This window comes from Ctenopharyngodon idella, chromosome 5, assembly GCF_019924925.1.
Source record: "Ctenopharyngodon idella isolate HZGC_01 chromosome 5, HZGC01, whole genome shotgun sequence".
NCBI lineage: Eukaryota > Metazoa > Chordata > Actinopteri > Cypriniformes > Xenocyprididae > Ctenopharyngodon > Ctenopharyngodon idella.
The window spans coordinates 14,755,620-14,776,586 of NC_067224.1; the positions used below are offsets into that span (position 1 = coordinate 14,755,620).

Sequence of the window (20,967 nt, forward strand, 5' to 3'; positions counted from 1 at the left end):
TGCTAAAAGACCATCATAAAACTAGCAAACCATCATAGGCTGGTTTAAGGTTTTTTTTTTTTTTTTTTTAATCAACAGAGTGATGGTTTCCTTTGACTTTACAAGATAATGTTTTCATCAACTGTGGTGTCAGCGTTAACGTTTTAACCAGAATTTTATCATGACTTGTTCTAATGGTCAGGAAATTATGTCATCACTATTATTGACCGTGTTTCATGTTTCTTTTGTCCTCATTTAACATTCTGGTCAGAACAAATATGTCTCTATCTGTCCTTGTATCCAAATAAACCATACTTGTAAATGAAATTTGATAACATGAAATAAAACAGATGGTATTGGACACTACACCAGGAAACCCTTCAGGTCTAAATGGAAAATGAATGATACTGATAATGTAATTGTCTTCTTCACATTTTCAGTGCACTAATTTCTCTGTGGGTCTTGTAGCCCCTTTGTACGTGGTGGTATCCGCGGGTGGTCTTTTCATTTCCTGGTTGGATCCATGTGGCTGCTTGTTTGCATAAGATTATGGAAAGAGAGAGCTTGCAGTCAGTGTTCAGCATCAATAGTGTTGTCTCATTAGTGCTAAGCTTGTCAGGAGCCACTGGCCCCACAAATGTGTGGCGTCGGGGGGGGATTGGCATTGCATAGTCTAAGTGTTTGTTAACTAATTGCTATCATTAGATAACCCGCTTAGATTAACTGTTGATTCAACTTTGACGGTAATTTATTCCCTCTTTACGCCAACGACAACAGCAGCGTTTATTAACATTAAATGGTTGAAATCATGATACTGTCATAATATCAAAGCAATTAAAGTGCCATAACACAAGTTGGACAGTATAATTTAGCTGTGTTGTCAATAACTTAAAGCGATAGTTCACGCAAAAATGAAAAACTCTCATTATTTACTCACTCTCATGTTGTTCCAAACCTGTATGACTGACTTTCTTTTCTGTAAACATATGAAGATATTTTGAAAAGTTTTTATCAATGCAATGAAAGTAAATGGGGTCCAAAACAACTTGGGGGCCTACTGACATTTTTACTGTAATGGACAAAAAAGTCATACAGATTTGGAAACACATTAGCATGAGTAACTGATGACAAAAATAAATCTTTTGGGTGAACTGTCCCTTTAATTCAGTACTTCCCATGCAATCAGATTTTTTTCATTTCTGTTCATTTCATTGTGTTGTGGGTTTTTGGTCAACTTGTACTTGCACTGTACACTTGTATTTACTTGTCAGTTTCATGGTACCTTTTCAAAACTCTTTTACACTTCTTTTGTTGGAGGTACTCATTTATAGCCAAGCTCTTGTATTTCCCCTTTAACAGACAGACCCGTTCGTACTAAGAACAATAGCTATAAAGAAAGCGATAACTATTAGCGTCCATAGCAGTGACAATAAGTAATTATGACGGTAATCCATACAACCCCAGTGGATTAATCAATATCTTCTGAAGTGAAACGATATGTGTGTGAGAAAAACAGCCTACAAATATTTAAAATTTCTTTAAAACCATCACTTCCAGCAAACTGTCATATGCGGTTCGTGAGTTCACGCTTGATATAAATGTCATCACGTCTGTCATAGTACTGATGTAATGCCTGACTCTCATGAAGATCTGAATGACAGTTTGCTGGAAGCAATAGTTTACAGTTAAAGAAGTTTAAAATATTAGTATTTTTTTCTTTTTATAAGTATATTAGTAGGCTATACATTTTTATTTATATTTGTATTTTTCTAACACACATCATCTCACTCCAGAAGATATAGATTCATCGACTGAGGATTACCATCGTGATGGCTTTGTGTGGTTTTTGAAGTGTCACCTTTTGGGTTACTATCCGCTTGCATTATATGGACTCGCAGGCCCTGTATTAGAATGTGTTTTGTTCATTCGGATCACAAGTAGATGAGGGAGACATATTCCTGTTTACACCTGGTGTTTTAATACGTCTTTTTTGTCCACTTTCAACCACTTCTGTCCTGATTTCTTTGAGGGGAGTGTCTATGGGTGGGTAAATGTTAGTGGTTAAACGGATCGTTGTTGATCCGTGATCCGTACGGATCAAGCCCCACGGTTCGGCACGCATGTGATTCGCGGATCAATTGCAAGTTTAACTGCAGTAGAGTGAAAGGTTATCATTTGCACATGTTTTGTCTTGCTAGTTTACACATTAAATAGATATAAATCCATTCCAGCGCTAGAAGAGGCAAAAGAGGATTTAATTTGGTAGGCTGTTGCACGCCAAGCTGTCATCAGTGCGTACAGACGCACATACATACAAGGCTCGTGCGCACACACACACACACAGAGAGGCGCGTTTCAGATAGCGCGTGAACTCCAAATTGATTTCTCTTTCGTGTCCTCAATGCACTTGGATGGACACATACGTGCATTGTGTCAGTCAAAATACCCCTCTCGGCAAGTATTCTCGTAAACACATTCAGTTATGTCTTAAGTGAACGAGGTGAGAATTCGGATGTATATCTATCGGATGTGTGCATGCAGGGGGTCTTACTCTTAAAGTGACAGCAACCTATAAATACCTGCTGTTGTTTGTCATGTAAATCAAACAACAAAACACAGCTTTAACAAAGATTAATCTATATTAAATTTATACAGTGAACAGTGTCATTTTACATTTAATTATTACATTTCTGTACACAAAAATTAATACTACAGTTAGACCTTATATTTATTTGTAACTTTATGTTGTATTTATCTATTCTTGTAATTAGTGTACAGTATTTGTTCTTTTTACAGTCTGTTCACTTGCCTTTAATAATGTATTAGTTAGGCTGGTAGTTTCTGCTGTGGTATCGGAGTAGTTAAAGTGGGCTAAGTAATAAATTTTTCAGATCTTTCGATCTAATGGACGAAATAGGCTTGTGCAATTTACATAAGAACGCGACAGGAGACAACAGAAAAACATACAGAGAGCAGCAGCTTTCGTTTCTGCTCTGATAGCCACAAGAACGCCTGATTGTGTTTGGTACATTGTGCTTGCCACGTTTTTCATCTTCAAACCAAACTTAGGTCTCCAGCTGACAAAGTTTAAATCCCGTCCCGCTTCCCATAATGTTTTAATAATAATGCATAATCCATTAGGTCAGTAGGCGGTCTTTTGTGGCTGTTTGAACGCATTCGACCACATGAGCGTCTACACTACGAAAGCAATCCGGTTGAATGCATTTTCGACTACCTCTGGAAGTGGTCAAAAGTGGACAAGCTCAAAACATTTTAGACCCCGTTTACACCTGTATTTAGCGTTGTCCACTTCTGATCCGATCAACCAAAATGCATCTTAATACCAGGTGTAAACAGGGCCACAGAGATGGATTATTTTTCTAAAAGTCTTGGTTTGTGTCTTGGTGTTTATCTGAAGGAAGAAAGTCATATACATCTGGGATGGCATGAGGGAATTTCCATTTTTGGGTGAAATATCTTGGGGTGAAGACATCTAGCAACAGTTTGAAGAAGTCTGAACTAATTAACGTCAAGATCCGAAGCAGACTGTGATGATGTTTTGTGGCATTTTGTTTGAAGTGTCTGAAAAGCTTCTCAGTTTATTTTTTGTCTTGTCCTGCTGAGAAATGTTATGGAATTCTAATCGTGATATCTCCGTCAGATGTCTGGGTTGGAGTCATGGATGACTGTCCTATGAATCAGTCATAATGATGCATTCTGCATAAAAAAGGTGGTTTTATTGCCCAATAACATTGTGCTGTGTAAACATTTATGTCTGAATTACTGTTGCAGTTCTGTGCCGGAAGGGTCATTACCTCATTTTCAAATCTCAGCTAGTGAGTTCTTCTAGCGAGCTGAAAGTTGGCTTTTGTGGCAGGACTATTTGTGTTGACTTTTTGGGTAGCAGTGAGACATTCTCACCCTTCCACATAGTCTTTACACATCTCTATTACCATTTTAGAGGGTGTTTGCTCTTTTCCCATGAGCCTTTGGATTACTCTGTATTTGCAATTGAAAAAGCTGTCAAGCGGTCACCATCCATCCATCAACATTGTGCCATGCAATTCTAGTTGGGAAGGTTTGACTCTTCAGTGTTACTATGGGTACTCTTCGCACTGGAAAAAAGAGCACTTTTTGTGTCCACTTCAAACAGTGGAGTAATACATTTTTGCCTCAGCTGTACAATTGCCTGGCTAACAGACCCACAAAGCAGCTATTCATGACATGGAGACTATAGATTAATTGTCCGCTGTCGAGTTTCGACAGTGATAGTACGTGAGCTCTGTGAGTATCAGATAATGTCTTAATGTTCTTGGCTATTTGCAGCGTGCACCAGGGATCAGTTTATAATGTGTCTGATTATTTGTTTGGCTGACAAGTATGGGTGTAACAATACACTCATGTCACGGTTCGATACAATGCACGATACCGAACTCATGATACGATACTATCGCAATACTTAAAGTTTACAGTGTCATGAAACCCCCCCTGTTTTAGCCTGGTTGTTCACACCTAAGGGGTGAAAAAAGTCTCGAGAAATTGCCATGTAAAGCTGTGGAGAGTAAAGGAAAAGGGGAGACAACAACCAAATAAAACAAAGAGCTACAACACACTCATTATTATACAGATTAATGAATATTAACATATGAGCTGAGGAAAAAACAGATTTGAGGAAAGAACTATAATAACTATACTAGCATTTTAAGTGAGTTATGATGAATTTTCAACATTTTATTGAAAATGTAAAATTTAGAATTTTACCATTTTTTTTCTAATAATTAAACTGTAGCAATTAACTCTTTCCCTGCCAGCGTTTTTTAAAAAGTTGCCAGCCACCGCCAGCATTTTGATCATTTTGACAAATTTTTCATGGCCTCCAGAATATTTTGTTGTATGAATATCTGAACATACAATATATCAAAAGAAAGAATAAAGCCTCTGCTTTGAAAAAAAAAAAAAAAAAAAAAAAAAACTTTTTATTCTAGTTTCATGTGTTCTTATTTTTATCAACACTTGAATGTGTATAAGTTTTTTTAAAAAAAATGCAACATTTTGAACAAAAATGAACTACATCCGGATCGGATTCAGAATGATGAGAAAAACATAGATGGAGTAGAATGCTTCAACACCCTCAAAGCTTGCACAGTCCTATAACTCTTCCTGGGTCGACATTTCATTCGGTAACTTTAGGCAGTTTTGATTTATATGCTGTTTAATGTTTGATGATGTTATTTTACATGTGCATAAACAATGCTTATGTTTTTTCTGCTTGTTTTTTTTGCCTGTTTTGATCCGGATATTTCCGTCAATGACATGGAAGCATTGTGTCAAAAATGTATGGAAAATTCCGTCAGTGGCGGGGAAAGAGTTAAAAATCTTTCTAATCAGTTTGATATCTCCAAATGGTTCTGTGCTCATCATTTTATTTGATAAATAATGAAACTACAGCAAAGAACCAGCGTTTTTAAATGAGTTATGGTGGATTTTTTTAGATTTATTTTTTTCAAAATAGGAAACTCTGTGTTTTACTGATAATTCCATTTTTCTGCAATTTCGTCAGTGTTTTCTGCACCTTGGAAAGCTTCCATCCAGTACTTGAGTTAGCTTTTTTTTTCCAAAAAACATACTATTGTGTCTTTGTAGAGTCTAAACTCATTGCGTATATTTGACTGCCTTACTATTTTTTTTTTTTTTTTTTTTTTTCTGCTTAAAAAAATAACTTTTAAGCAGCTAGCAGTTCTCTAATAGCTTTGAGATCTTTATTTTATGGTCTGTTTTTCTGCGGGGTGTAAACACAGCGGGACCACAAGCCTGGAATCTGTTTGCTACAACACAATGTTCTTCCAACTTTTGGATGCAGTTTCAAAAAGCTTCTCCACACACTTCTGAGGAGCTTGAGAAATTCCCAGCCCAAATAATTAGGAAAACAATGTCAATAGGTTATTGTCCTCACCCGTAGTCCGTCACCTTTCAACCAGACCCCTGCTGGTTGCGGGAGAGGGTAAGAGAAGGGCTCTTTGTAGGGGGTTGAGAACTGTCTCCGGGGCAGGAGATGTGGGGGATGGTTTGTTTACGAGAGGATGTAGAGTGCTGTCCCACTCGACCAATGTTGACCAGTGAGTGGGACTCCATGGTGCTGTGGAGGAATGGGGCTGTCATTGGTCGGGGTCGTACATGCTGACCACCTGTTGTCTGGAGAGGGGGATGTGTCGTCCTGATTGTTGGAGATAGTGTGCCTTTGCTTTGACTCCTCTGCTGTCTGTGTCATCACATGATGTGCAGTTTACTGTCAAATTCATGAACATTTAGGCTTCTAGTGCTTACTAGAGGATTATCAGCATTATTGTATAGTATATAAATTGTATATAAATTAGTGTGTTTTTAGAAAACGCCACATAAAATATTAATATGATCTTTTTAATTTTGACAAATCATGCAATAAAATATTTTTATTAAAAAAAAATCTCACTTCTGGGTTGATGATTTTGTACTTTATAAAAATATATAACATCACATAATGTTATCATTATTATTAAAATAACTTTAGGATAATAGGAACTAGGGCTGGGCGGTATATCGAGTTTGTACGATATACCGATATATTTTTAATATACGATACGGAATGAGGCGATATCGTTTATATCGATATACAATAGTTTTATCCGAGCACATCTGAAAAACAGAGGTGGACGTCGCAGAGTGCTGCTCCGGGGGAAATGCATAATACAATTTGGTTTAAACATGAGACATGCTTCATATTAAAGTTAAGTTTAAGATATAGTTAGCACGTAGGCCTATCGTTTAAAGCGGCTTGCCCCGTCAGATGCTCTGACTGATTCATGTGCGGACAGATATTTGCGCTGTTTAATGCTTTTGTGATGTGGTGTTTTCCTAAGCGCATAACTTACATTTCACAGGTATATTCTCCATCTGTAAATGTTAGAAAGTCATACAAATATTTCCATTTTGCTGTCAGGAGTGGACGAGCCTTCTGCTAGCAAATCTCATTCTCCTCTAAACTTCTTAGACTTCCGTGAACGAGCGCCGCCGCGCGCATTCGCGCCAAACAGACGGAGCTCAATAGAATGGGATTGCCATAATTCTGACTAAAATATACATTTTGATAAAATGTTTGTTGTTGAACAATAAATGTGCCATATGTAGAATTTTAAACCTACCGTGTATTTTTATGATAGCAATAACTATAAATATATAGCTAATTAGTCTGTGTGTTTTTTTTTTGTTTTTTTTTGTCTAGTGAATTTAACTTCTGCTTTAAAAAGCATCATTTTTATTTTTAGATTGTAGTGTTACAATGTTAGAATGTAAAGTAACTTTCTCTTTTTTCCACATACTGTAGGCCTATTAGTGTGCCAAACTACATGGTTACATTCACTATATTTGTATTAATAGCTTTCAATATAAACACTGTTTGTAGGCAGGATGTTAAATTAAGATTTTTAAAAAGTAAATACAGATTTTTTTTTTTCTAAATCCAAATCGAAAAAATTTAGAAAATACCGAGATATATACCGTATTGCCATTTAGCCAAAAAATACCGAGATATGACTTTTTGGCCATATCACCCAGCCCTAATAGCAACAGAATAAGACCTAAATAAACCTAAATAATAATACTTATTACACATTTATATTATATTATATTATATTATATTAATTTATGTTATTATTTTAAACATTGTAATATAAATTTGTTAAATAATTTTGTTCAAAATGTGAAATGATGTAAAAAGATTGAGCACCAAATGATTTGAGCTACTTTAATATATATATATATATATATATATTAAAGATCTTTGTATTTTTATACATTTTATGTATTCATGACATCCTTTAAACATAAAAAGCATGTCATATTATCCATCCCTTTTTCCCTGCTTGCATAATCTTGTCTGTGAACTGTAAATGAAGAGATTAAGGGATTTCCAGGGACGTTTGTTCTGATATTGTGTCCACTCAATCTGATCTCAGAGCCTCATGTTATGTCTGTATCTTGCGTCATGTGATTCAAGCTGCTTCATAGTAACAGCCCAGCTCTACTATTGCTTACAGCCAATAGGAATGAGGCATTTGTGCTGCTAAACGGGATACTGGCCAATGAGATGTTCATAGTCCCTCCAATGCTTTTCCTCAGTTTAACAGTACATTGGTTTATTTTAGCAGCAATTTAAATTTTACTTAATCTTAAAAAGATTTTGCCTTTGCCCTAGGTTTACTGTAACACTGCTTTATTTTATACTTTTAAATGTGCAAATGTGCTGTAAAATTCATTGTTTAATTGTAAATCATTCTGATGGTTTGTGACCTGTTATCATTAAGCACTTGCATGTGTCCCACTCACTCATCTGATGTTTTTCTGCAGCTGGCCTGCTGCTGTGGACCGGCTGCCTGCTCCCTGTGCTGCGGCTGCTGTCCCAAGATCAAACAGTCCACCTCAACACGATTCATGTACGCCCTCTTCTTCATGCTGGTCACGGTGACCTGTGTCATCATGATGTCCCCCACTGTGGAGACGGCAATACGAGAACATGTGAGTCTTTGTTCAGAGCTTCTCAGTTTGCATTTTTTAGTGTCAGGTTCCCTCATATATAAAGACCATTAAATCTGGTCTCAGGTCAGCAGCAGTGGGTGGCAAGTCATATAAGCCTACTGGTTTGGCATACTTCATTTATATTTTCTGTGCTGTTTTGGGGGTAAAATCTGCAAAATATTGTAAAATGGGTTTAAATGTGTTAATCAGAGCGGAGAGTGCTGCACTTGGTAACTAAAAGAACTGCACTTATTGGTAAATAAAAGAATAGTCAAGTTACTCAAATAAATGAACACACAATAGGGAAAGGGATGTTTCTAGCTTTGTGAATGACAGTCATTGAAAATCTGTGGTATTTTCAGTGAAGGCCTGTGGCCGTAGATTCTGTGTGGGTTTGACATGTCAACTTCTTGCTCAACCGATGCAATGAGTTTGAGGTGGGAATTTTGTCAGTTTGTAGTTCGAATTTGTTGTGGTATAATGGCAAAAAACTTGTAGTAAATAAGTTGTAGAAACATTTATATGTAGAAATATAAATGATTCTACAACTTTCTTGTTGTAGAAACATTTATATACCATGAGTGGAGTCAGATTCAAAAGCAAATGACTTCTATGCCATGTTATTTTATATATAAATAATAGTTTAGCATCCAGATACATCACTAATATGAAAACATTTGGATTCGTGCTGAATGAGAGAGGTAGGCTACGTGAGCCAAACGCTGGTTTCTGTTTTAGTTTCGCTTTAAATGAATTTGTTTTGGCTTGACATTTATGTTTGTAAACATTTCGCTTTATTTACTGGTATTTTACATTATTTCTGAATGTAATAATAAAATGGGACTTATGTTTTTCTCTCTCTCAAAAACACAATTTTATAGGTCAGGTCTGTGTGTAGTGTATTTTTTAACCATGCAGCAAACATTTAAAAATATCTTGAAAAATTACTTTAAAAATGACTTATAGTATTAATCAGTCAAAATTCTTATTGTCGGTTAACCAGTTAATTATGAGCATTATGAGTTTTAGTTAACAGTAATAACTGCTTTTATGAGCCTTTTTTAAAAAATAAATAATTAAAAAAGGCTTACCACCACTCAAGAGTTACTGGTTTGAATGAGTCTGCATAGAGGGTATGCATGTGACTTCACCATCGGCCGGAGTGACTGCAGTTACGCCCACTGAGTGGCAAAAATTTTGCTTTTATGTATTTCCCCAGTGTCAACATTAGGCACATATAAATGTCAGGAAACACGATTCCTGGCTGCATGTCAATATCCATAGATCACTGGATCTTTGGTAAGTTGTAAGGAACACTATATCAAGTCCAACCTTTGGTTTAAACTGATAATTGTTTGTTTTACTCACGTTTTTGCAGTTTCCTCTATTAAATCCAGTCATACAGCAGGCTCTTTTGCCACTCAGTCTGGCCTAGGGGGCGTGTTCGGCGGGAAAGTGACATCAGTGCATACCCTCTGTTCATTAGAACAGATACTGAATCAATCGCTGACTCGCATACTGAACTCAGCTGATTTTTATCACTGATGTCTGCCGTGAAATTAGGAAAGTTTTGCATATGTGTGGTTTGTGAAACTTAGAGCAGTATCATTACTATCTTTTCATATGACATGCAGATAGACACACTTGCAACAGTTTTTGTAGTAATATATTTCAATAATAATCATTTAAAAAAAAACAAAAAAAACATTGAAAGACAAAGTAAATCTGGTTTCAATTTCAAACCTTTTGTGACTTTTGTGTTACCTAACCACTAGGCCACCATCATAGCCGTTTCTGAAGTCTGTTTCTTCAGTGTTTATTTTTTTTTACTAAACAAAAATGTTTACCTTACTAATAGAAGAACATAGTCCTGTACTACCTGGACAGATCTTTTTAAAAACACAGGGGACATTTACAGCATTTGTAGGGACAACATATACGCATTCATTCATTCATTAAAGAAAAGAAAAGGTCAATAGAGGGATCAAGGGTTTATTTGCAGGCAGCTAGCCCATGTTATTCAAACAAACACAAAGGAGAGCTACATGACTCTTCTGCTTCAAAGCATGAAAGGAATGTAAGACTGAGTATCATTGCTCCATCATAACATCTAACACAGGAAATGTTGCACTCTGTTTGCATAACTCTTTCTGCATGTTAATTTTTCTGTAACTATACAAAAATAGGTAACTGAAAGCTGTTGAAATGCACTTAAAGGCTGGGTGTGTAACATGAGCTCAAGCTCTTTTTGTTCTCAGCACCACAATGAGTGCCTACTGAGTAAATGCCATGAGTATAAAAACCCAGCCACTAAAAAAGACCAGTGCAGTTATAAAAAACGCTGACTCGGCGAGGCACAAAAGAACTGCCACTGAGGTGCCCAAGACACAAAAAGATTTACAGCTGTTAAAGCTTTTTCACAAATAGTAGTTTCAAATTTAAGAGAACATAAAATCCCCTCCTGGTGGTCTTTCGTGGTTACAACACAGGGACAGAGCAAATGGGATTGGAAATGGTGCATTGCTGACAGAGGAACACCTTAATAACCTTATATTATATGATGGTCCATGTTATAATAATAGCAGTGCCTCCCAGCATTATAGCAGGTCTACAAATTGTAGACTGTTGGGAACCTAAATGTATTTTAGGAATTGACCAGTGCCCTGTAGTTTGTGCCAGCTTTCTCTTCAAAACCACAAAAGAGAACCATAAATACTGGTTTGATTCTTACTGACTTCTTAGCTGATCTCTGAACTGTAGAAGTTAATACACTTACAGACAAACCATGGTAATTCCATATTTTTTTGGACATGTACAATAGTAATACTATAGTGTTCAGTACTTTGAAGTATAAATTTGAATATTATATCGAGTAAGATTTATAGAAATGTTTCTGAAGTCTCTTCTGCTCGCCATGGCTGTATTTGTTTGATGAAAATACAGTAAAAACATTATTATTGTGAAATGTATATAATTAAAGTGAATCCAAACTGACTAATATATTTTTTTAAATATATATTTTAAAATGTAATTTATTCCTGTGATGGTAAAGCTGAATTTTCAGCATCATTACTCCAGTCTTCACTCTTCAGTGTCACATGATCCTTCACAAATCATTCTAATATGCTGATTTGGTGCTCAAGAAACATTATTATTATCAATGTTAAAAACAGTTGTGCAACTTAATATTTTTATGGAAACGGTCATAATTTTCTTCAGGATTCTTTGATGAATAGAAAGTTTGAAAGAACAGCATTTATTTGAAATGGAAATTTTTTGTAACATTATGAATGTTTTACTATACTTTAAAAAAAATCACTGAGCCAAGACTTTTTTTTTTTATTAATTTATTTTGGCTTTAAAAAAAAAAATGAATTAAAAAAATTCAAGGACTTTTTACTTGTATTAAAAACATAATCAGTCTTTTACTTGTAATAAAAACATAATCAGCAATGTTATTTAGTTGTTTAGTATGTAGGGTGCATATAAGTTCTTTTGACACCCAGCGTGAGTGGGTGTGTACACAGTTTGAATTCTGTTTAACTTTAGCCTCGCCCTGAGGCGACTGCAACTATTCTGTTACTCAAAATGTAATTTTATTCCTCTATTGTTTTGTGCTTTTCTCAGATTCCTTTCTACACAAAAATATGTAAACAGCTCAATGCGGGGGAGAACTGCAGTACCCTGGTGGGCTATTCAGCTGTGTATAAAGTCTGTTTCGGCATGGCCTGCTTTTTCTTATTATTCTCTGTGTTCACCATTCGTGTGCGAACCAGCACAGGATGCCGGGCAGCTGTTCACAATGGGTAAGCGGCCTACCCAGACACTTTTGAAGTGGTATTTACACTGGAAACAGTGCTTGTTCCTCTTCTGCTTTGCTTCGTGGCCCCTCGCGGCCCAGGTTCACAGGAGCTATAGGGAGCACCATGTATTGTTTGGCCTGCTGCCTCCATCTGTACTACCCTCCTAATGCTCCATTATTCACCCACAACCAAAGCCTGAATAGAGGTATTAATTTAAAACTCTGTCCAGAGGAAATGGCGTTTGGAGACGAGCTTTATCCCTATGAATGGGATGGTTTAGTCCCACATGAGAGCACTTCATGTTGCAATAATCAGATCTTTGTGTTGCATGCAAATGCAGGCTGAGGAAGTATATAGCTGAACTGTGTCTTATGCAGCTCTATCCTGCTCTGCACATTCATACAAGCCTTTAGAAAAAACAGACCCAAATCCCTTAATAAAAACCTCATTTAGATCTTCCTGAAACCACCCTATGATGACATACTAACAAGGGTAAACAGGAAATCCTATACTAGATGGCAAGGAGTTAAAATCCAAGAAAGACATACTGTAGGAAAAGTATAATTTTCAAGACATTTATTTAGTGTGTATGTACACTACTGTTTAAACATTTTGGATAGGTAAAATTAAGGTAAAAAGAGGTCTCTTATGCACACTAAGGCTACATTTATTTGATCAAAAATACAGTAAAAACAGTAAAATTGTGACATTTTATTAACACGTAAAACTGTTTTTTCAGCATTTATTTGAAATATAAATCTTTGTAACTTTATGAGTGTCTTCACTAATCAATTTAATGCACCCTTTCTGAATAAAAGTATTAATTTTTTAAAAAAAATCTTACTGGCCCCAAACTTTTGAACAGTAGTGTATCTTTAGAGTTGCTTTGGAACAATATTTATTATGAAAAATGAATGTACTGAATTATTAACAATTATTTTGAATTATTAATATTATTTTCTAGATCATTTTTTTATTTATTTTAAACTTTAGTACAAATATTTCATTTTTAGACATGATTTATGATTACACTTACTATTGTTCTCAGTTTAAAAACCCTGTTAAATATTTTCCCTTTATTCAGCATGTTATCTTAAATCAACACTTTCTCCTGTTTCTCTGTAGGTTCTGGTTCTTTAAGTTCGTGGCTTTGCTGGGCTGCTGTGCAGGCGGATTCTTTCTCCCAAATCAGGACAAGTTTCTAGAAGGTTTAGCATGATCTGTTTTCACATACACATTCTCTTTTTATAACATGTGCTGCTATTGTTTCCGTGCACCCTAAAGAGTGTTGTTAAATTTTATTTAAACATTTTATTAAGAGGAATTGAGACAATCCTGGAAAGTTTTATTACTTCTACTTTGAGCCTGCAGTAGTGTTGAGATATCTACTCTTAAATGTCCAAGAGCAACAGTTGATCTACTGTGAGCATGTCTCTGTGGTTCATAAACTCTAGTAACTCAAACAGATTCTTCCGCTGACTGTATCAATGACCTCAGCACTACAGACATATTTAGAGGAATGTTGCGCAAGAAGATCTTGAGTTTAAACCCTATTTATTATGCAAATCATATTAATAGAATAGATGTTATCCTTTTAGTGATACCCTTGAATTAGAACACTTGATTAAATGGAAGTATATATTCTTTTAATATACATACTGAAGCAGTACCATAGTATTGTAATCAGATGGTACAGATGATAATACCATGGCACTGAATGAGTTTCATAGCTGTACTTTGTACCATATATGTTACATTTAAAAACAATCCATTAAAATATTGCATTATTTATTATAAACTATTATGTTTTGTTTTGATTGCGTAACATGCGTTACTTGTAACTACAAAGGTCAGTGTGCAAGAGAAGCTTGTGTATGCTTTTATATTAGCTCAAGTCCAAATGATTATCACTCTTTGGTGTCTCGTTAAATGATTCGTGCTTCCTGATATGTTTTTAGTACCTGGCTTTTAGCAGAAAGCAGTGTTTGTTTTGTCATACAGTATCAGCCAGAGGGAAAGACATTTGATTCATATCTCTCTCTCTCTCTTTCTCTCTCAGTCTGGCGTTATGTGGGGGCAGCTGGAGGTTTTCTCTTCATCATGATCCAGTTGATGCTTCTCATTCAGTTTGCCCACAGATGGAATCAAAACTGGTGAGCTAAAGTTTAGTGTCCAAATAACTGTCTTTTTCCCTTTCTTTCCTCTTTTCATTCACCAAATGGAAAACTTATGAAGCTCATGCAGAACTTTTCCAGTACTTTCCATCATCGTATCCAACTGTTTCTTTGGTATGTAATTTGAATCCCTGCAACTGGAAATCATTAGGTCTGGGAATGGAGACTATAGTGTAATCTGGCGGCATTTAATTTCCACTGTCAGATAGGTTGCATAGTTGCCAGCCAGGGTGGTCCTAACATTGTGCTGCTATAGCAAAAGTGGACTTTTTAACACCAGGCTGAAATATTTGTGGAAAATTTTAGTGTATTTGCTTATTTTAGGCACTGTGGAGGACAAAGTGTGAAGTACAAATCACAAGGATGGTTGGGGCATTCGGTGAGCTGATTCATTCCCACAACCTCCAGTTTCAACAACAAGCAGAGCAGGTTTTATACCAGTAACAGTGAAAGTGTTGTTTAGCGTTCTCATTCCAAGAACCAGAGCGTTTTGTTTCAGTGGGAGTTTTCAAGACATGAAACATTTAAACTTTAAGACAGTCACACTGAAAGAGAAAAGTAAAGCTCTGATTTTTCTTTTTTTCTTTTTCTTGAGCAGAGCACTCTCAAAGGGTGTGTTCATAAATAATGTGTGTTGTGGCAGTAGACTAGAGTATGGCCTTGTGTTGGGCTGTTGACATTATAGGGAGGAGAAAGAGAATAAGAAAGAGGTTCTTGGCTGTTCTCCAGTCTGTGGACAGGAAACTCATGGCAGAGCTCATCATGCATCATAGTTTCCTCTCTGCTCAACAAAAGGAAACCTCAGCACAAAAGGGCAGAAACATCAGAGACTGTCATAGGGAACATTGTAATGAAATATGTTCCAAGAAGTAACTTGAATTTGACAAAACCTCCCTTTGGGGACATTCTTTATGATTGAAATTTAGATTAAAAATTATAATTTAAATACATATGTGTATAGTTTTTTTCTGAAAATAAAGTCTTTAATTTAGGTTTAGTCTGTTATGTTTGTATGTGCGTGTGTGTGTGTATATATTATGTGCGTGTGTGTGTGTGTGTGTGTCTATATATATATATATATAATATATATATATATGAAAAAGTTTTAGTACACATACTTATTGTTTTATATATACATTTTATTTTTTACTTTGTATAAAATATGATAGATAGGGTTATCATATTATTGTAACGTGTATTTTATTATTTTTTTTTTTGTTAGTTTTGTTTTCAATCTGCTTGCTCCGTTCCTGTTTTCCTGTGTCCTGTAGTTAGTTCCCTTTTTTGATACCTAGTACCCATACCTGTTCCATTTTATCTTTGATTATGCTGGCAGTATTTAAACCGTGAGTTTCCCTAGTTCATTTGTCAGTAATCGTCTATGTTAATGTGGTTGTGTTTAAAGTTATCTCCTGCGATCTCCTACTGTACGTGTTTCTCCATTATTTAAATTTTTAGTTTTAGGTTGTGAAAATTCAAAAAAGCTGTCTTTTTAGATTAAGTTATAGGCAGTAGAAATACAGTATTTCCTTATCGAGATGTTGAAATGAAGCAGACACTGGAGGGCTGCCCAGCAGATGGAAGTCACTGCTGTCAGCACTTCTCATGTGCTTTACTGAAACATTCCCTCACCCCACGCCTTCATGTCTCGTCACTGCTCACTTAGTCATGGTTATCACTGATATGGTACATTCATGATAAAAGCAGTCTACCACTGAGAAAAAACTTGTCATTTAACAGATGCTCTTTATCCAAAGTGACTAACAGTTGATGAATTACTGTGACAGTCTCTTGGGGCAATCTTTGTTTAACAGCTGAGGAACACAACAGTTACAGGCCATTAGTGAGAACGTCAGGATCTCTAGTTAGTCACTGGTCACTCCTACCTTAGTCTCAGCCTCAGATGGCACACCCACGGACCACCTGGTTAAGTGGCCAAATACTTTTTGTTCAAGATACTTAGTAGCAATATACACTACCTTTTAAAAGTTTGGGGTCAGTAAGATTTTAGTAAGTAATAATACTTTTATTCAGCAAGGATACATTAAATAGATCAAAAGTGACAGTAAAGACGTTACAAAAGCAAATTCAAAAGTCATGTGACACTAAAGACTGATTTGCCATCACAGGAATAAATTACATTTTTAAAAATATTGAAAACAGTTTGTAAATTGTAATAATATTTCACAATATTACTTTTTTACTGTATTTTTGATCAAATAAATGCAGACTTGGGGAGCTTTTGAACTGTAGTGCGTTATATATTCTTAAGCACATCTGTATATTTCAGTTTGATCTGATTTCAGATTTAACCATTCCTAAAAAAAAAAAAAATGTGGTTGTTTGTGTTATCTGTTGGCCTGAAAGCCCCTTCTTGTCTAAATGGGCGGTTCTGGGTCACAATGTAGACCAAACTATATGTTGATAGTGTAAATTCTGGCTATGTGGGACTACCCCTACCTGGATTTGAGATCTAGATCTAAAGGAATGTCTACAATGAAGAGCTTTTGTCTTATAAAAGGAATGTTCAAGGATGAATACAAGCATAATTCTATAGTCAATGCAATAGCTTACATGAAATAATGAACAATACTTTTACAGCATTTATTAATCTTGTTTAATGTTAATTTCTACATACATCACCATTTAAAAGTTTGGGTTCAGTGTAATTTTAGCATTAAACTGAGTGACAGTAATGACATTTATATTGTTACAAAACTTTCTATTCATTAACTTTTGATTCATCAAAGAATCCTGAAATATGTATAACATTTTCACAAATATAAACGTATCACGTTTTCAGCATTGCCAAAATAAAAAATGAATGTTTCTTGAGCAGCTAATCAGCATATTAGAATGATTTTTGAAGGATCATGTGACACTGAAGACTGGAGTAATGGCTGGTGTGAAAATTCAGCTTTAACATAATAAATTACGTTTTAAAATATATTAGAAATAGAAAACAGTTATTTTAAATTGGTATAACATACATACATACATACATACATACACATATATATATATATATATATAATATATAATTATATATATATATTATATATATGATTAAATAAATGCAGCCTTTGTGAACATGAGTTCTTTCAAAAACATAAAAAAATCTTTACAACCCCAAACTTTTGAACACTTTTAAATTGAACATTAATGTATTATGAACAAACATGAAATAACAAATAGTTAAGTTGTCTGAATTGTCTAGGTGGGTGAACTTATGTTTATATGTTTGCAGTGTAATTCTTCTTGGTGGAGTTTTCTCAATGTAAACAGTGCTTTACAGATAATTAATTTACAAATTTCTTTGATATCCATGCATGTATCATGTGAATGTTACCAGCTTTACATTATAATGACAATGAAGATGAAAGATTTCATATAACAGACATTATGCAATTCTAAATCACTAATGTAATGTTAACATGTATAATGTTTATAGACTTTTAAGATTTATAATTTTTATTTTAATGTTTATTGCCTGGCCCCTTGTACCTCCATTTTAGGTACTTTACCGTAATTGCAATTTTGGTAACACTTTATTTTAGTGTACTTGTTACACGTTACACATATTTACTGTAGTAATAGCAGTAAAATATGCTTAATTACATGCAAACCATATTCTTAACCCTACCCTATAGTAAGTACATGTTGTTAATTAATATTACTCAGTACTTTAAATATATAATTACATTGTAACAACAAGGACACCTTAAAGTACAACTGCAATTTTTTAAATAATTTTTTTTTTTTATTTGTTTATTTTTATAGACAAAACATCATGCCACAAAAGCTGAAGTTGTATTGAATCCAGAGCATTCCTTTGAACCGTCTCCACTGTGTCCCTCCACAGGTACTCAGGAGCCAAAGATAATAAAATGTGGTATGCAGCGCTGGCTTTTGTCACACTTGTGCTGTTCTCCGTGGCAGTGGGAGCCATGATGTTTATGATCAGGTTCTACACCCACCCAGAGGCCTGCTTCCTCAACAAGCTCTTCCTGGGAGTCAACTGCGGCCTGTGCTTCGTCGTGTCCCTGCTGGCCATCTCGCCCTGCATTCAGACCTGTGAGTTTACCAAGATGCTTGGACTTCAGTGACCTACTTTTGTACTAACAAGCAGATGTTTGTTTGATGTCAGGCAAACAAGTTTATTCATAGTGCCTGGAGCTGGAGCTTTTCCCATGTGTGCAAAAGCCAGAGACTTTTATACAATCAACAATCATGGATTCTCACTAAACAAACCAAAGTTCAAGATGAAATTGATTTAGCAAGTGATTTAAAGGTACACTATGTAACATTTGGCCCTGTAGCGGTTAAACAACGAAACTGCATGCATTTTGCGGAAGAACATTGTTTTGGTTGTGCTTCGGCTCTGCATGACTGCGGATGAATATGGTTGTCCAACTGCTCACAAAACATTCACTACTAGGCTTAAGAGATATAACCAGTTTAGATGGAAAGGATATAAAGCTGACTAGCTGAAGAGTAATAAAAATCTCAGCTTTGCTTTTACAACATTTTAAATCACTCAGTTCTCGCCATCTCTTTTAAGCAAAGCAAATGTTAATTCTCGTTTTATTGCGAGCTCTGTCGCGTTCTCTTTTTGCCAGCAGACTCTCCTCTGTTTGGCTTTTTTTTTTTTTTTAAATGTGCAAAACACGTGTTTGGGGATTTAGCGTGCTCTATGTCAACCTTTCACCATACATGCGTCAAAGTAGCCGGAGCAACTTTTCTTTATTTACAGATATGACGAGACACGCACAAGCAAAAACCCGCAAAAACGGTCCCGTCAGGTCTAAAATATAGTCACTTATGATATGCTTACTATAGTGAATCGGGGTAAGACAAAAACACATTTTAGAAGAAGGATTGATGTATTGATTCATTATATACATTTTATTAATTTTGAACTAAAAAAAAGTTGCGTACTGTAAGTTATTTTTATTTATTAGTTAAGGTTATTTTTATTTATTGCATTTGTGACATTTTGTCAGTTACCACAGACAAATTCCTGTGGATGGAGTTTGCAGAGCTTAGCTCCATGTAAACCAAGTTTACTTTTTAACTGGTCATTACATGATTTGAAAGACATTACATGCTCAAACAAGGTTGGTAAGCTATTCTTTCACATCAGATTCATTCAAACTCATGTGATCCTTAAGTGTAATACTTTTATAACCGTACATATTCTAAATATTGATTCAGGGTGTTGCCTGCTTATTTGCTAAACTGCTAAGCATTTGCTGTTTGTTTTTACAAACTGAGCCAAGTCTAAATTAATATCAATGGTAACAAAGGTAAATACAAATCTAAGTAGGGAAATTCTGGCTGAAACTGACAAGCTTATATTTATTTTTTATTTTTTCATGTTATGGCCGATAACTAATAAATGATGTTATTAAAAATCTATTATAATTTGTCTAAATTAAAAATGAAACTAAAAACTAAAATCAAATGTTTTAAATGCTAAAAATGAATTTAGACATCATGGCATTATAATGTATAGTATGAAAATTCAGAGTATATTGTATATTCATATATTGAGATTACATTTAACAGTGTTATTAAATTATTCGTGTTGTTAAAGATTAACTTTAATTCAGGATTAACTTAAGTGAGCTGTAGGGGACTTTTCAGTTAAAGATCCAGTGACCAGATATGATTGATGAAAACCCAGAGTCAGAGTTTAAAAAAATAAATTAAAGAAAATTTTACTGAAGAATAGTTTGCAGTTTTATCAGCAGAAGTCAGCTTCACAAGGAGTTCATGGGCCACTCTGCGTACACATTCAATACAGCACCAATTATACTCTAACAGAGTCCAGTAATTACATCATTACTTCAGGTTAAATGATTCTGATTGGATAAAAAATAGATTGGATTGGTTAGACATAAGCATGTCTCCATAGATTATACAGATGACAACAAGACCATAGTTTAGGCACGGAGTGACCCTCCGAGGTCACAGAACTGCTCTTCTAGGTGCCTAACTCCTAGATATATAAAGATATATATTGAAGAGGCAGTGGATTCCAGAATCCACCCCCTTCAGAGCGAAGGTGATCTAAATGTCAAAATAGAGGAAAATGAGCATGAACAATTAAATAAGTAATATTGGCCAATATGTATCCTTTAAATTAAACACTACTCTCTACTCTATCAATATATCTTGTGTATCCAAAGTTTAGGGTAAGTTTTTTTTTTTTTTTTTTTTTTTTTTTTTTAAACTAAGTAATACTTTTATTCAGCAAGGATGTATTTTCACAAAAACATGAAGTAGAACAACTGTTTTCTACATTGATGATAATAAGAAATGTTTCTTGAGCAGCAAATCAGCATATTACAATAATTTCTGAAACACTGAAGACTGGAGTAATGATGCTGAAAATTCAGCTTTGCCATGACAGGAATAAATTACATTTTTAAAATATATTCAAATAGAAAAGAGTTTTT

The 20,967-nt window shown here is 35.0% G+C and overlaps 1 protein-coding gene across 2 annotated transcripts in view; it reads left to right on the top strand.

The window, feature by feature from the left end:
• The window catches only part of serinc5 (serine incorporator 5), a 28,893-nt gene that overhangs the window by 882 nt on the left and 7,044 nt on the right, over window positions 1–20,967 (top strand). For both annotated transcript variants that reach the window (XM_051894429.1, XM_051894428.1), the window contains exons 2-6: window positions 8,362–8,529; window positions 12,157–12,335; window positions 13,458–13,540; window positions 14,392–14,485; window positions 18,369–18,580. In XM_051894429.1, the coding sequence (XP_051750389.1) occupies window positions 8,362–8,529; window positions 12,157–12,335; window positions 13,458–13,540; window positions 14,392–14,485; window positions 18,369–18,580 (736 nt within the window). The remainder of the gene's footprint in view (window positions 1–8,361; window positions 8,530–12,156; window positions 12,336–13,457; window positions 13,541–14,391; window positions 14,486–18,368; window positions 18,581–20,967) is intronic.